General features: G+C 41.7%; 1 protein-coding gene across 6 annotated transcripts in view; it reads right to left on the minus strand.

Annotated features, from left to right (window-relative positions):
- ILDR2 (immunoglobulin like domain containing receptor 2) overlaps positions 1–15,116 on the minus strand; it is a 199,593-nt gene extending 184,477 nt beyond the window's left edge. For 3 of the 6 annotated variants that reach the window (XM_075197348.1, XM_075197346.1, XM_075197344.1), the window contains exon 1: positions 14,716–15,112. In XM_075197348.1, the coding sequence (XP_075053449.1) occupies positions 14,716–14,761 (46 nt within the window). In that variant the 5' untranslated portion in view covers positions 14,762–15,112. Of the gene's footprint in view, positions 1–14,715 lie in introns of all 6 variants that reach the window. The other 3 variants (XM_075197347.1, XM_075197343.1, XM_075197345.1) reach the window with 2 other exon arrangements.
- Positions 15,117–16,246: the final 1,130 nt, after the last annotated feature.

Consider the following 16,246-nt stretch of genomic DNA (forward strand, 5'->3'; position numbering starts at 1 on the left):
ACCATTCTTTAAATCAACTTTTGGTGTGGTCTGTCCTCTGGGCTGGAAAGCCTGTGACAGTCATCTCATGTGGTCACTGAGAGTCAAATGAGGCCCACAGTTTGTCACAGAAAGTTTTCTCAGGGGCACATAGAGAATGCTCCTGCAAATACAAGGGATGGTTACTGTCTAATGTAAATGTAATTGGATGCAGTACCCCCTTACTGCCTGAGGGAGCGCTGTGTGCTATATTAGTCTATGGTTTGTCTCTGTTCCTGCACTGTAACTCTCGACTGTTACACCAAGTACATTTCTTTACACTTCTCTGAGTGCCGGAGGCCCACTCTCTGTACTCAGGCTCGTACTATAGGCTCTATCTATAGGGCGCTGGGTCGGAGAGACTCTTGCAACAAAACAAGAGTGCAAACTAAAAGGTAAGGGCTTGGGCTCAAAGGTGAAGTAGCAGTCACCCTCAAAGCGTTAACAGAAGAGATCTAACTCCAAAGCTTTGGCCTCAACCCGAAGGATGTCTTCTCATTCACTGGTCCCACCACAACACGACATCCCACCAGAGAGGTGGTTCCCTTCATGCCACATCCTTTCAATGGTGGTACACAAACATATTGCACACAGGCACACTGTAACAGCACGGTGGCTCAGTGGTCAGTGGTCTATCTCACAACAGTGGGGTCATGAGACCAATTCACGACCATGGCCTTGTCTATGAGGATTTTGTATGTTCTCCCCTTGTTTGCGTGGGTTTCCTCCTGGTGCTCCGGTTTCCTTCCACACTCAAAAAACATAGTAGGTTAGTTGGCTGCTAACATAATTAACTCCTGTGTGTGAGTGTTAGGCAATTTAGACTGTAAGCTCCAATAGGTCAGGGATTAATGTAAATAACAAATATTCTCTCGGTACAGCACTGTGTAATTGCTGGAGTTACATAAATAAAAAAAAAATATATATATATAGTTTGGCCATATGGCACCTTATTGACCTACTAATGTTAAACTGACCAAAGAAACATTTTTGTGCCACTGGTATGTACATACGCAAATTCACTTTCCTTGTACATGTATGTTTTGGGAAAACACGGAAGAGGTCATGTCTAGTGGTCTATGTCAATAGTAGAAATCAGGCCATGCAGAAGGAGTATTTTGGGGCAAATCCACCAAATATTTTTAAAGTTCTACGTTTGAACAACCTGGTAAGAACCGATCAGAGAAAACGAATGATAGAGTGCAAGCGTGAGCCAGTGTAACGCAGCAGATTCACTTTTACTCTCTGAAAAGACAAATGTAACTGAATATGTTCCAGGTGTTCCGCTCTAACACTTGCTGTTAGCACAAAATCATGGGTTTGAGGGAAGAAAACAAGTTACCATGATCCAATGTGTCACAAATCTCATAAAACCTGCAAACCGCGGGAGGCGCCCCGGCGTGAAATGAGCATCGTGCCAGGAGGTAGACAGGCAGAACCCCCCAGGATCCTCTACCATTAATCAAATATGACAACTGCAGCAGACAGTGGGGAGACGCTGGAACCTTGTGGGACAATGTGAGGTTGTGCACACGACGCGCTTCGCCTTCTACAAGTGACAACAACAAGCAACCACACAACAGGGGGTCATCTCCTGCGACATTTCATTAAACTGATCTTTCATAGAACATGTGCTTAATGTAAATGTGCTGTATCATCTCTCCAGCAACGTACCAGGGATGGGGCTCTCAAAATGAAGAGGGACCTGGGAGACAGAAACTCTTCATCCCAAATACAGTGTTGCCCCGATAGTCTGAATTCCACTTAGTGGAACCTGAACCCATAAAACTATGTATGTTATAAATCTTCCTCCTTAACTCTTCCTATTCCGCAGGAGGTGGTATTACATGGAAATTCACAGCCCGTTTTGTGTATGTTTGGCTTTTTTTGTGTTTTTTGTTCTTGTTTCTGTTGTTGCGAATCTCTCACTTTAACTCTCCATATTCCGCAGGAGGTGGTATTACAAGGAATTTGTCAGCAGGAAGTAACCAGCATGTCCATCAAATCTGCCCTTCTTTGTGAGTGTTTGTTTTTTCTGTTTTTTTGCGCTTGTTTTTGTTGTTCTTGGGGCAGTTGGGGAGATATTCATTTTATTTCTATAATGTTGTCTTAATAGTGTTTCAGTCAAGTCTAAGATGAAAAAAATAAATAAATAAACAGTAAGATGTTTGTCCCAATCTTCCTTGAATCCATCCTTATTTTATTTAATCTTCCTCCCTCAAAATTCAGTGTGTCCCATTCTTCTACAAAACCTATGTTAACAAAACAAAACAAAACACTGCCTTTCTGAACTCCACTGATACTTTGATATATAAGATTGTTTCATATCACTTATATCCTTCAGTTCTCTAAGAAGAATAAGGGGTAGATTTATCAAACTATCTAAAAAAAGAAGTGGAGGTGTTGCCCATAGCAACCAATCAGATTCTAGCTATCATTTACCTAGTACTAGAACAAGATAGCTAGAATCTGATTGGTTGCTATGGGCAACACCTCCACTTTTACTTTTTAGATGGTGTGATAACGCTACCCCTAAATCTTCTAGCAGGTCTGTGTCACAGGAACCTCATGACAAGAAATGACTAAAAATGAGATTGGATATAAGAATATAATCCATCTGCTTCAATAGTCCTTATAATATAATATTATACAATAATATTGTCCAACTACAAATATACCCCATATACTGAGAGTGGGGCACTGGGCGTAACTATGGGGCAGGAGTATGCTTATTTCAGGAACGTTGGAGGTACATTATATTTTGGGTTTTGGGTTGTGAGATGGGGTTGGATCCGGGTTTTACCTATCTACCCAGGCTACAACATTTTCCCCCTTGCAGGGACGCACAGAGGATTTTTCAGGGGGGGTTTCCTCCACCTCCGTAAAAAAAAAAACCTAGAGACCTGCCGCGCTCCGTTTCGGCTGCACTGTACTATACAGCAGCCGCGGCGCTGTCGAAGAAGTGTCTGTGGCGGTGCTGTATACAATACAGCACCGCCGTGGACGCTTCTTAGACAGCGCCGTGGCTGCTGTATGCTACAGTGCCGATATGCAGGCCTTTTTTTTAGCGGAGGGGGGGTTTCTGGAGATCCAGAAACCCCCCCCTGCGTGCGCCACTGCCTTGCATGTGCATTCCTCCCTTTCAAAGCATCACAGGTAGCTTAGCCCACAGGACCACCCCCACCAACAACTATTTATTAGAAAGGGAAAGGGATTGAAGGCACCAGACTGAGATGAAGAGATAACATTTTCTGATATTCCCAACAATGGTGTATGCTAATAACTGTACTTTGCAATGATACTTTACTCCAGATTTCATATTAAAGTTTAAATATTGCAATCCGCCATGACAGGTAGCCGGTACCGTGACCTTACATTAACATGTGAATGAAGTATAGGCGTATAGAGTACAGAACATAACGCTGTATATTATATCGGTGAAGCCTGGTATAATGTGTCACTAACAAGCTAAAACAAACAGAAAAGGAGAATATTAAATTTGAATTTAAAAAAAAGGAAAAATCTTGATTTAAAGCAAATGTGCCACATTTGCCTAACGGCTGGAGGAGAAACTGGATCCATTATTAGTTTGGGATTTCCCATCTGTCCCTCCAGCCTTGATTTGCATTCTCCGACCGACGGGATGAGACAAGCGATACACTTGTGTGCTTTGCATTTCAGAACTAATTCATTTCTCCCAAAAACTGGATAGCTCCGAGTGTTATCTGACACTTCAATTAACGCCTCCCGTAGCCGGTATCAGTCAGGTGATTCGGCGAGGGGACGATATTACGCCAGCCATGCAGTGTCACACACACGAAAAAAAGCTAAACCCAAACACGAAGTTCAAAAGTATGTAAATATATTTTAATGAGCGTTTTAGCAGCAAGAGTTCCGCTCTAATGATATGAATGTATAAATTATTAACAATAATTAAGCGTCTATAGCAAAATAGTCATTACAATAACCCCACAGAGACCATCAGGATGTGTCCTCCGAGGTACAGTATTTAATTGCCTCTGGTTTACAAGGAAAAGATTGCTGAATACAGTCAAAATTACCGCTGCTTAATTGCAGGTTGGGTGACTTGCTTGTATGAAAGCTGTATTTAAAAATGCAATCAATAATTTAATTTTCTTTAACCTGTGTGTCCTGAATGATGAGAAAGAGACGTCAGCTCAGCTCTTTTCAGGAAAATAGTTTGGGGATACACTTATTGCACTAAGCAGTTACCAGCAAGATGCAGAATTGCAGTAGCTCATAGTAGCCAATCAGCAACAAGATATCATTCAGTCACTGCAAGTGAGCCTAATGAAAGCAATCGTCTGATTGGTTGGTAAGGGTTACTGTACAATTTAAGAGGAGAAACTTGGGCTTGGGTGGAAATTTAATGGTGTCAAAGCCCATTCTGTTTATATAGTTACGCTGGGTACGGCGTAAAAGGAGCTAACTAAACCTCCTCCTTTCACCGGACGCAGATGAGTGGCGTGTTGGGCATTGTCGCGTCAAACCATTTAATTACTAGGCCTTGACATACTGGTCAACTTTAAAATGCTCCCCTATGAGATCTCATCATCACTATCATATCTTATTTAAATTTATCTCAAGTGGCAATGCAGGGGGAGGGGCGTTGTATTGCAAAACGTGTCATTTGGTCTTGACCCTACGGGTCCTCGGGGGAGGAGCCAAAATTATGCCAGTTGTGGCAAATAGAGTCGCTGAGGATCCAGGAGAAGGTTCTGCTCTCCCAGGGGTCCGGGAGAACCACACGAAATTCGAGGGTCTACCGGACACTGCGGGGGAGAGTAGGCAAGTATAGAAATGGAAAGTGTCTTATACACAAGAAAGACAGTGACAGTTATTAATAAATGAGAAAGTCACATTTTCAATAGAAAATGTGATGAAATACAAACACAAATTAAATATAAACATCTATTTATTTCGCATTTTAAAAAATGCAAAGGAAAGATTTTACTTCAAATGGAGATATCAATTAAGTAATGGAATAAATAGATGATGATGATGAGCTTGCCTCTATCAACTACCCCTATTTTTTGCATTAAGATTAAATGCCATATGTCTACCCACAAGTGATTGTGGGTAGACATATGCAAATAACCCCACTTCCCCTTTTCATGTATAATTACTGCAGACATCGGAGTACAAGCTACATAGACATAACTCAACTAGTACAGACATTCAGATATTATTGCGCCCACTATTGCTTCAATTTAACCTGTAACAAAGAAAAGTTATTCTCTTTTACTAGGAAAATTCTAACTCCCTGGGATCGTTCACACCTACACATTTTTTTATGCAATTTTTGGCTACACACTTATGCCTGAAAGCAGCTTTTAAAACAGGATGATGACAGCCAGCCCCTGATAAGCAGACCCCATTCCCACTGCTGGGCTTCCAACACAATTATAACCTACTTCTTCATTCCCTCCCTACTGTTCCTGCCACAGACCAGATCGTTTACAGGTCTCCAGAGGGCTATTTATCTGAACATGTGGATATGTTATAATGCAGTAGTGAACATTCTGTTTTCACCATGGGAATCCCATTACATACTCATTAAGCTAGATATAGAATACTATACAACAATATAAAGCTGATTTAATCACCTTGTTAATATTGTAGCAGCAGACACAGTAATAGTTAGGTCACAAAACTGAACAGAGGGTCTGAGGTGTAGCTGCTGCTGCTTAATTTCCATTGTCTTGAAGCTGCTGGTAACTTCTCACACTCTTTAGATTGTAAGCTCTATGGAACAGGGTTTGCATTCCTAATATGTGTTGCGTAAATATATTATACTATATTAGCAATCATATAATTGCTATAATGCCCTGTATGTACTAAACCCTCCATAGATCACTGGAAAATATAATGCTTTATAAATATTATTATTATTATAATAATAGTCCTTTTTTAAAAATCACTACTGTAATATTAATACTGCGATATCACTGAAATAAAAATAAATAAATACATAAATAAAAGCATTAATCACTTTAACAACTATGTTTTTTTTATAACAATCAAAACATTTTATTTTCTATTTACCTGCCTATATATGACATTGGTTTACAGTACATTTGGGTACACACAGGGGGGGACAGTAAATGAATGTAGTGTGTGTGTGTGTGTGTGTGTGTGGGGGGGCAGTAAATGAATGTAGTGTGGTAGGGAGGGGGGTATTAATATAATGTGGGAGGTAGGCTATTAATTTAATTGTGGAGTGCAGGTGGGGGCTAATTATTGGGTGCTATTTTATTTGTGGGGTGATGGTGGGACGATTTAATTTAATAGTGGGGCCGTATGCATTTATAATGGGGTAATTGGACATTTAATTTAATGCTGGGGTGGTTTGGGAGCTATTTATTGATTGTGGGCTGTTTGTGGAAAATGAGGTCTATTTATTAACTGTGATTATGAATTATTTAATGCCTGTGATTGTTGTAGGAAATGGTAATATTTGTTAAATGTAAATGCTATTTAAATGATTGCTGGGGCTGTTTGGAGGGAGGGTTTATATAGTAAATCTGTTTGCTATCTAATGTCAGGGTTGGATGGAGGGAAAGAGATCTATTTAGCAAATGTGAATATTATTATTTTAATGTTGTGGCTGGAGGGAGGCCTAATTATATAACGTGGGTGCTATTGATTTAACACTGGGACTGGTTGGAGTCTTCTAAATTTTATGTACCCATTTTGTTTTCCCAAATAGGTCCTCCAATATTCCAGGATCCAGACAACCAGCAAATGAGCTAAAGTAACCAGCAACTACAAATGGTGACAGTGACAAGAACAGGTAGGAGAGAGCAGGACAGTCTGCCAACTGTCCTGTATCTGGTGAGACAGTCCCGAATTTGGGTGACTGTTTCGCTTACGACAGTTGGGAGGTATGTCCTGCTTCACACTGTACTGCTCGTGAAGGCAGAACTGTGTGAACCTAACAGAAGTGCACACAGTATTGCCTGTGTATTTGTCTAAAATGATAACCATGCAACATCATAGGGGGTTACCCTGCTCTGGGCCTGGGCATAAAAATATATATATGGATTAAGCAACACTAAAATAGCCTTTTTTTATATAGATAAATATATATTGTATCAAAAACCACCCTTTAAGGATGGGCCGCTACTTATAGGCCAGTGCTGTGTGCTTGCGCCCCGGGCTAAAGTCTGCCAGTACTCCCCTAACGATTATAAATGCTTGGGGTGAAGCAGCATAAAAAGACGCAGGAACATGACTTGAATTAACGCCCTCACTGTAGAACCCAAATGTGCAATGTGGTTATTGCCTGAGACACACTGGGGCATATTCAATTCCGATCCGATCCGCGGTACCGCGGAAAATGCGCAGTACTGCCGGTAATACGGTATCGCAATAACGCGGATTTTCGTACGCAGCCCTATGGGCTGCGAACGAAAATCCACGTTATTGCGGTACCGCTGATTACGTTCGCGCTCGTTCCGGCGCGATCCCGCGAATCAGGATCGGAATTGAATGTGCCCCATAGAGTGATGTTCAGAAATGGTAGATTTTAGTCACATACACTTATATCACATTTGAAACTATATATAATATATACACATTTCTGTACTGCACACCCTGGGCCTGATTCATTAAGGACGTATGTGGCGATTTTGTGCATTATTACTCAGCACAGGCCCAAAACCGGACTATATTCATCTTCAAGAGCAAAGGACACTTACTACAGCCTATAATTTCAGGGAGGTGACTGGGCGTATTGCCCACAGTCACTGTACAGTAAGGACGTGCCAATCTCAAGTGCACAGCAGCATCTGAATAAAGCTTTGGGCTAATTAAACTCAATGGGCCTGAATCATTAAGGAGAACAGGGCAAAAAAAAAGGAGTAAATTTGATACTTGACAAAACCATGTTACAATTCCAGGGGTGCAAATTAGTTTATTATTTTACATACATATGTTAAATACTGTCTGTTTTCATGTAGCACACAAATACTTGATAACTTTACTTTTACACTCAAATGTAAAGTTGATCTAGGACATGTCCTACCCCAATTATAAATCTGTCTCCAAATTTAAAATTTAGCTCCCCCTCCAATGAAACATGGTTTTGCCCAGGAGCAAAGTTACAATTTTTTTTAGCTTTGCTTTCCTTAATGACTCAGGCTCAGTATGTCCATAGTGCTCTCTCTCTCTCACACTCGCCTGCAGCAGGTTGCCGTGTTAGGAGAGTGATGCTTCTGCAATTGAGCAGGCAGAGATTGACTGACAGTTTTGCAGACTTGCTGTTCAGAAACACATTGTGTGGATTGGCTAATATGTACAAATGTGCAGGGCCAGTGATGTCACAGCAGCTCAAATGACTGCATTCTCAGCTTTTTAGTCTGTATCAGATAGCCTGAGTTATCTGTAATGGAGAAGGGGGGGGGAGGGATAATGCTTTATTTTTTAACAGAGCTGCATTAGAATGTAAGGGAAACATTTATTAAATTATTATATGTCCATGGTCCATACCTGGCATTTTCAGCTTTGGGATTTGGTGGTCCTTTAAAAAGAGTACTTCAAAATAAACGAATTTATATTCAGCTTATCTACAAGGAAATAATGTTGACACAACTAACTCTTGTTACTGTAGTAAATATATAATTTATTAGTCCAAAGTATTGAAGAAAATAAGTGATATCAGAAAATGTTACTTTTTTGGCCCATCTCAGCCTCTGTATATCCACTATCTAATTTACTTCTTACTGATGAAGAGTTTTTTCTCAATACTGCCTGGATTATCATGGTAGGACATTGGTGTTTGTAAATGTTTGGACGTATTTTGTAACTGAACAAAGTTAAATTCTAGTTGTCATTTAAATGAGTTGTTTTTAATCCATAGCCTACAATTGCTTATAAAATGATTTCCAAACATTTTTATTCATTTACTTATAATGATCAGATTCTGTACAGCACCACTAAGGGGGGTATTCAATTGTCAGCGAGTTGTTTTTTTACCGCGTTAAGTCATTTTAACGCTGTTTTTTTAGCATTTTTGAGTGGGTTAACTTTACCCGGGATTCAATTCCATTTTTAACGCTCAGTTTTTTTTCATGAAACGGTCCTCTCGCGCTCCTGTAGAAGATCTATTGAAAGTATAGGGTGTGCGAGAGGCAGCCGTGTTAAAAGCTATTCAATTGTTTTTTAACGCGTGGCGGGTTAAACAGGAAAATATGCTGTTATCTCGCACCTCCTTGGGGTGTGCTAAAAATAAAAAACCTCTGAAAAGTATTTGAAATCATGTAATAATGTGGAAAAACAGTTGAACTTATGTTTATCACTAATGTCTAACTTGTGTAAGTTGATTTTCTTATGAAAAAATAATGAAATAAAATAAACATTAAAAAAAAATAATCACTAATTAATTATATTTATGTATGTTTTTGGTACGAATATGAATGTAGTAGTGTGTTTTGACATGGTATAGATGATTGTATGGTAAACAATAGTTCATTTATAAAATATGCTAAAAGAAAGTACTGTAATGTAGATATTATCAATGTGTAATGCATTCTAATGTATGGAAATGTATGGAAAACCTTTTTTTGTGTTATACATGACGGCGTTAAAACTCCCCTTCACTCCCCTAAAATCTCGCAAACACAATATTTAATGCATGAGTTTGCCCGCTGCGCTAACTCAAAACGGTCGTAATTGCCGTCAAAAACTTGCGGGAGATTTTTTTTTTTTTTTTTCACTCTGTGGGGAAAAAAACAACTCACTGCCAATTGAATACCCCGCCTCCCCAAGGGGCATATTCAATTGTTGGCGTTACAGCCAAAAGTAACGCGCCCCGCGCACTATTACCGTCATTATGGTAATAGTACGCATAAATACCGTTATTATGGTACATTTCTCGCTGGATTTCAGCTCGCGGCTCAGGGAGCTGCCAGCTGAAATCCAGCTATTACCGTAATAACGGTACTACTTTTTCCGTGGCAGAAAACGCTCCTAAGAGCTAAACTTTTTTTTCCCTTCTTCTTCAAAAAATGGCAACATTGTTACAATCATGTAAAAATATAACTGCAATCTTGGCTACATGCCAAATACTAGTCTAGGGTACTCATGGCTCCTCCTCCTGGACACTCCCCCCCCTGTGGATGCCACATATGGGGGAAGAGTGGAAAAGCACCACCCACCCTCCACAATTGTCTTAGTACACAGAACACAAAGGACTATACATGATTCTGCAATCTCCAGTTCAGAACTAGATACATTAGTAACAACTCTAATACATAGCTTAGATCTCTGCATAGAAACAGCACAAAAGTTACTTATTAAATGAAATCTACAATGCTCTCCGCAAACAGATTTCTTGCAATGACAGATAACATGAATGTGTAGGAAATGAATGTGTATACCTATTTCCCTCACGTCATGTTAGTAAATTATCACTCTCAGTAAATTAGAACAAAGAAGACTTTTGTTGCTATATTTGCAGAAATGTTGCTGTTTTCCTAGCTGAACCTTTACTCCAAGAAATTAGAGACTGAAATAATGTTTCCTCTCAGTCAGACAGCAGGTGACCAGTCCAGCCCTCAGCAGGAGGTCTGTTATCTGACAGGCGGTATGTGATGTCAGGGCCATCTTAACAACATTATGGGCTCCCGGGCAAAGCAGTGCACTGGGGCCCCTAGATATAGATATAGATATAGATATATAGATGTATACAGATATAGATATATAGAGATAGAGATAGATAGATGTACTTGCTCAGTGACCCTTGTAGGTTTTTTTTGCAGGTTTTTTCTTTTGCAGGATTATTTATTCTCATTAAGAGCCGTGCCTATGGGGCCCCCTTGCCCGTGGGGCCCCCGGGCAGCTGCCCATTGTGCCCAATGGAAAAGATGATGTACACTGAATCTGTGACACCAGTACAAGGATCTCTCCCCTGTGATCCACAGACCCAGCTATCTATCACACACAAGCTACATGTCCTTCTCATCCACTGGGTGGCACAGTGGTTAGCATAGCTGCCTCACAGTCATGCCTTCAAATTCCGACCAGGGAATTATCTGTGTGGGGTTTGTATGTTCTACCCACGTTTTAGTTGGTTTCCTCCGAGTGCTCCAGTTTCCTCCTACAGTCTAAAAACAAACTGGAAGGATACTTGGTGCACGTGTGTGTGTATGTGTGGTCGGGGATTTAGACAGTAAGCGCCAATGGGGCAGGTGATGTGAGTGATTTAATATTCTCCGGAAAGATCTGCACAACATGGGGGCATTATACAACTAAAGAATAATAAATACATAAAGGTCTTAAGAGACTTTTTAAGGAGCCTTTTAAGCAATTGTTGAACTATAAGCCCCAGCATGACCAAGCACAGGAAAGTTGAAGTTCTAAACTACAAGTCCCAGCATTTCTTCATGCTGTGACTTCTAGTTCCAAATCAACGGAGAGAGTGTATATATATATATATATATATATATATATATATATATATATATATATATATATACAGCACTCTCCAAGTATATAATAGCTAATAGTAAAAACTTTGCAGATTGGATTATGCCCTTAACTTGTTATGTGTTTTCTATCGGATATTTTATTCTTCAAGTGCACATTTTATAATGCAACAATCTTACTTTTTCTGGACAGAAGCTGCAGCAATAAATCACATATACCCACATTTACACACCTTTATTTGCTAGCTGATATATTATGTCACTGGCGAATATCCCAATATGTACTAACGACAGATGCATACACACTGAGCACGTTACATGCTTTATTTCTTATTTTCTCAAAGTTAAGCCCGGTTAAATGGTAAAATATCAATGCCCTTTGCAAACAGTCAACATGTTATTCCACCACTGAACTTTCATAAATATATAATGGGTGTTAAATATGTAGGCTGCTACATTCTCACTGGTAGCTCTGAGAATGTAATGGTAATTCCCTCTGTTATGTATGCATGATGAAGTCTGCTGTATAAGTGACTTCCACATAATCACTGTGCCCCATTGTGTTTCTGCAGATCCAAGGACCTTTCATTCTCTGAGATAACCCAAGGAGACCTTTCTCACAGGACTTACGGTCGTAGCACAAACAGAAGAGGTCAGCTGCTGAGATTTGGCTATTTATTCTATCTGTACTGAGCTTTGTTGCCTCACTATCTTAATTTGCTATTAAAGAGACCTCTCATGCTTAATTCTAAAATAGTCTGAGACCACAACACCAACATGATAAATGACTAATAGTCTTGTGCAGTGAGTGTGGAAATCAGTATGAAATCACTTTATACACAGTGCAGATGTGACACTAGCAAAGACAAACACCCATATGAGCTACATTTAAATCCCTTAACGATTATTCCCTAAAAGTGGTTGTCCACTTACAGGTACATTTGCGCGCCCTCCTGCGACATTAACTAAATGCATTCTTTATTTTTTTTCCCAGCCTCCTTCTGTGCACTTTAGCCCCGTAATGTTATCATCAGGCAGAGTTATTCATTGCCCTCACTATTGGTTATAACACAGATCTACTGTGCTCTCTGCCTGGAATACAATTCCACCCAGAAAGCCGATATGTGTGGTATCTAACGGCAACATAAACCAGTCTGCTCGATGATATAAAGAAATGGCTGAAAAGTTCAGAAGAAATTAAAAAGGGAAGAAAATCAACATATTTAATTACAGTTATAGAGGAACATGTTCAATTAAATATAAATATACGCTTTGAAGAGTGGTCAAAGTTGTTACATAAGGCAGAATAAAAATATATAAGACACCCCCTTATTCAAACAATATATTACAAATGGAAAACAAAATATTTCCACATAAGAACTGATAAGTTTACTGTTTACAAACTGAAAACAGCCTTAAAATTGCAGATTATACTCTAATGTCAGAGGTGTGACATTGGCAGAAAGTCCATGGTACCAGATGGGTTAAAATAAGAATACAATTGGCCGATACTGAATGACTAGTATTTTAATAATCACCTTTGGGGCCTGCAAAGTAATATTTGCACAAAGCAATCAAAACATTTCCTGGGCCTAGATCAATCCTCCTGGTTAATATTCCGGTCAGCGAGAAGTAAGACTGATAACAGACAAATGTGGTACACAGCTCTGGGTGAAGACGCTGATATCAGCCAGAGATGTGTCACGCATAACAATCAATTCTCATTATTATGCAGTTTCATAACTGGTGGATGGGAGAGAACCAGGTGAATCGGACACAGCATTATTAGGAATAACAACCATCAAAGAGATCTAAAACCTCCTGCATCAAACAAAATCAATATCCCTCTATATCTCTGCATTATAACACATGCCTAGCTGTTACAGTATAGATTGCTATAGGAAAATATTCTTACATATTAACATTTACATATCATACAAACACTGTAGGTTCGGCACATAACACACATGTTGCTTTGTGATTTCATGACTTAAGGTAAGGATAGTAAGATATTAATTGTGCAGGGAAAATCTTGTGCCCAAATCGTGTGCCATAGAGAAGATTGGCGCAGGCCCTATGCACCCTGTCTTATTATCTCAGTCACCTCTCGCTCTCTCCTGTTGAATTATCAGTTCTTTTCAGTCTGTAGTAGCATCACAAACAAGAGCAAATTATCCCCCTGCAATGTGAGTGCAGCGAGCAGGGCTGCCAGCGAGGATGCAATGAGCGTTGTCTGGCTCCATCTAACGATAAATGGAATTATTTGCGGTGTCAAACCATCCTTTATGGAGAAGCAAATAGCATGAACCATTTAGAGCTGTAGAACAATGCAACGTGTTGATATCACGTTAATGCAGGGCGTACATGCCACAGATTCATATTACGCCATTATTAATACCCTGGCAGCACGTAACATGTAGCCTTCAATTCCAAAACTCTGCTATTACCCTAAGTACACTGAATATTAAGGAGTCCATTGCAATTCTCAGCAATAGGGGATCTGTGTCTCTCAGCAGTTCTGGGACTTATGGTTGCACAATGGCTCAAGATCAACTGGTTGCCAACATATACTCTGGTATCATCTAGAACTCATACTTCAATTGTCATTTAATGTCTACTCAACAATTCAAGTACACACTGTTATAACCCTGGGGGAAAACAACATGGGGTATCTGATGCCAGCACACTAAGGGTAAAAAAGTGTTCACATACCAGAGACTGGCATCAAGGTAAACATAAACCATGGGGCAGCATGCCCAAAATCTGCTGTAATCCTGAGGCAAAACAACCTGGGGGCATATAGTGTCACATCACACTGAGCACACACAATATGAGGTACACTGTGCCCATTGGGGCATACAGAAACCACAGTCTACTGCCCACCTGGGCATACACACCACATTGTATATAATACCACACTGGGTACACATTCATGGTGAAGAATGTGACCACACTCTATGTTAAAGCCGGTATAATGGATATTGTGCCCACCATCTAGTTGCCAACAATGTGTATTGTGTAACCATAACAAGACCCCCGGTTAGTACCCATAACAATACCCTCTGTAGTACCCATAACACGTACCACGCTGTGCCCACACACACACACACAAGTCAGCAGATGTGCCCATTGTCTGGTGAATCCAGCGCGATGCTGAGCGAAGGGCAGAGCAGACCAAGGGTTAAATACAAGAGTGACCCTGCGGGCACATGCCAGCCTGGAGGGGCTACAAGTTGCATGCAGCACTTACCTATGGCACAGAGCAGAGCTATGCCCCCCAGTATAGTCCCAGCCATGTCCCAGGGCTCCCATCCAGCGCCCAGTGCACACAGACCCCAGCGGCACCTGGCACCGACTCTGCGCTATCTGCGGGGGCTCTACAATGAGGATCAGAGCGGCTCTCGCTGGAATCTACCACTCCGGCAGCGAGTAGGGGGGGAGACAGTGTGTGAGTGAGGCTGACCTCCGTGTACGGCAGGTGGGAGACAGGCGCCCCCTCCTCCCCCCCCCCCCCCCCTCACGTGGTATCTCCGGGGTACAGAGCTGCCCGCAGGCAGGCAGTGGGCACCTGGAGGGGCACAGCCTTATCCCGGCACCTGTCTTGTGTCCCTCCCGGGCTCAGCTCCGTCCCCCACAGCCAGGAATTCCAAAAATCACATGTCTGAGCGGTGCAGCAGGTCCTTGTGTGCAGTGCCACAGGTTAACACTAGACAGGGCACCAACCCCATGCCCCTCACCTCCCCCGGGCACTGTCTGTGTTCCCCTGCATGCTGCTTGTTGTATTAGACGACATTGCTGTGCAAGGTCTAAATATCAAACCAGGACTCTTCTGATTGCATGTGTTTTGCATGTCCCCCTGATACAATTCAATGACTTAGATATTCTTATTTTTATTTTAATTTATTTTATGGACTTGTAGAACTGCATTGTGAATTGCTCTGTTGAACACAGGGGAGGTTGGAGATGCCTGCACTTTACATCAGCTCTGTGCCTTACCTGCCACATGATCATATTGCGACATGTAAAACATCTAAAAAAAATTAGCAGGAGTGCATAAATAAACCGAGGGGGGGGGGGGTTTCCTAGTGCCTGGAAACCCCCCTCCAAGCCTGGGGCACTGTGTAATTGAGGTGGCTGGACCCTGGCCCTGCTTCACACGGTTCTGTTTGAAAAGGGAGAGCTGTGTGCAGGGCCGGATTAAGGGAATGGAGGCCCCTGAGCTAAGGGCGCCTCCATTCCCCCCGTGAGGCCCCCAATCTGAGCCACCTGCCACCGCCCCCCCAAGCGCTTACCTGTCAGTTCAGTCCTCCGTCCCTGGCGCGCTGTAAGCTCCTTACTGAGGAGATCCCGCGAGAGTTCACTCGCGAGATCTCCTCAGTAAACAGATTACTGAGCGCCGGGGACGGAGGACTGATCTGACTGTGCTCAGCAGCATTGATCGGGCTGGAGGCGCCCCCGCCCCCCGGACCGATCAATAATGCTGCTGAAAACTTTGAAGGGCCCCCTGGATGCCCGAGGCCCCTGGGCTATAGCCCAGTTAGACCTCGGGTTAATCCGGCCCTGGCTGTGTGCACCTGACAGTAGTGCACGCAGCATTGTCCATGTATATTATGGGGATAGGAAGAGTTGGAGAGCAGCCAAGCACTGTCTAAAATTACAGCTACGCCCCCATGCATGCTGGTCACGCCCACTGGTGGCGTGGTGTGGAAACCCCTCTCTACAAATCCTACGTTTGCCCCTGGAGTGTAATCACACCTGGGCTGTCTCTGTCTCTATTTATT

The sequence above is a fragment of the Mixophyes fleayi genome, chromosome 2 (genome assembly GCF_038048845.1).
Source record: "Mixophyes fleayi isolate aMixFle1 chromosome 2, aMixFle1.hap1, whole genome shotgun sequence".
Classification (NCBI taxonomy): domain Eukaryota; kingdom Metazoa; phylum Chordata; class Amphibia; order Anura; family Limnodynastidae; genus Mixophyes; species Mixophyes fleayi.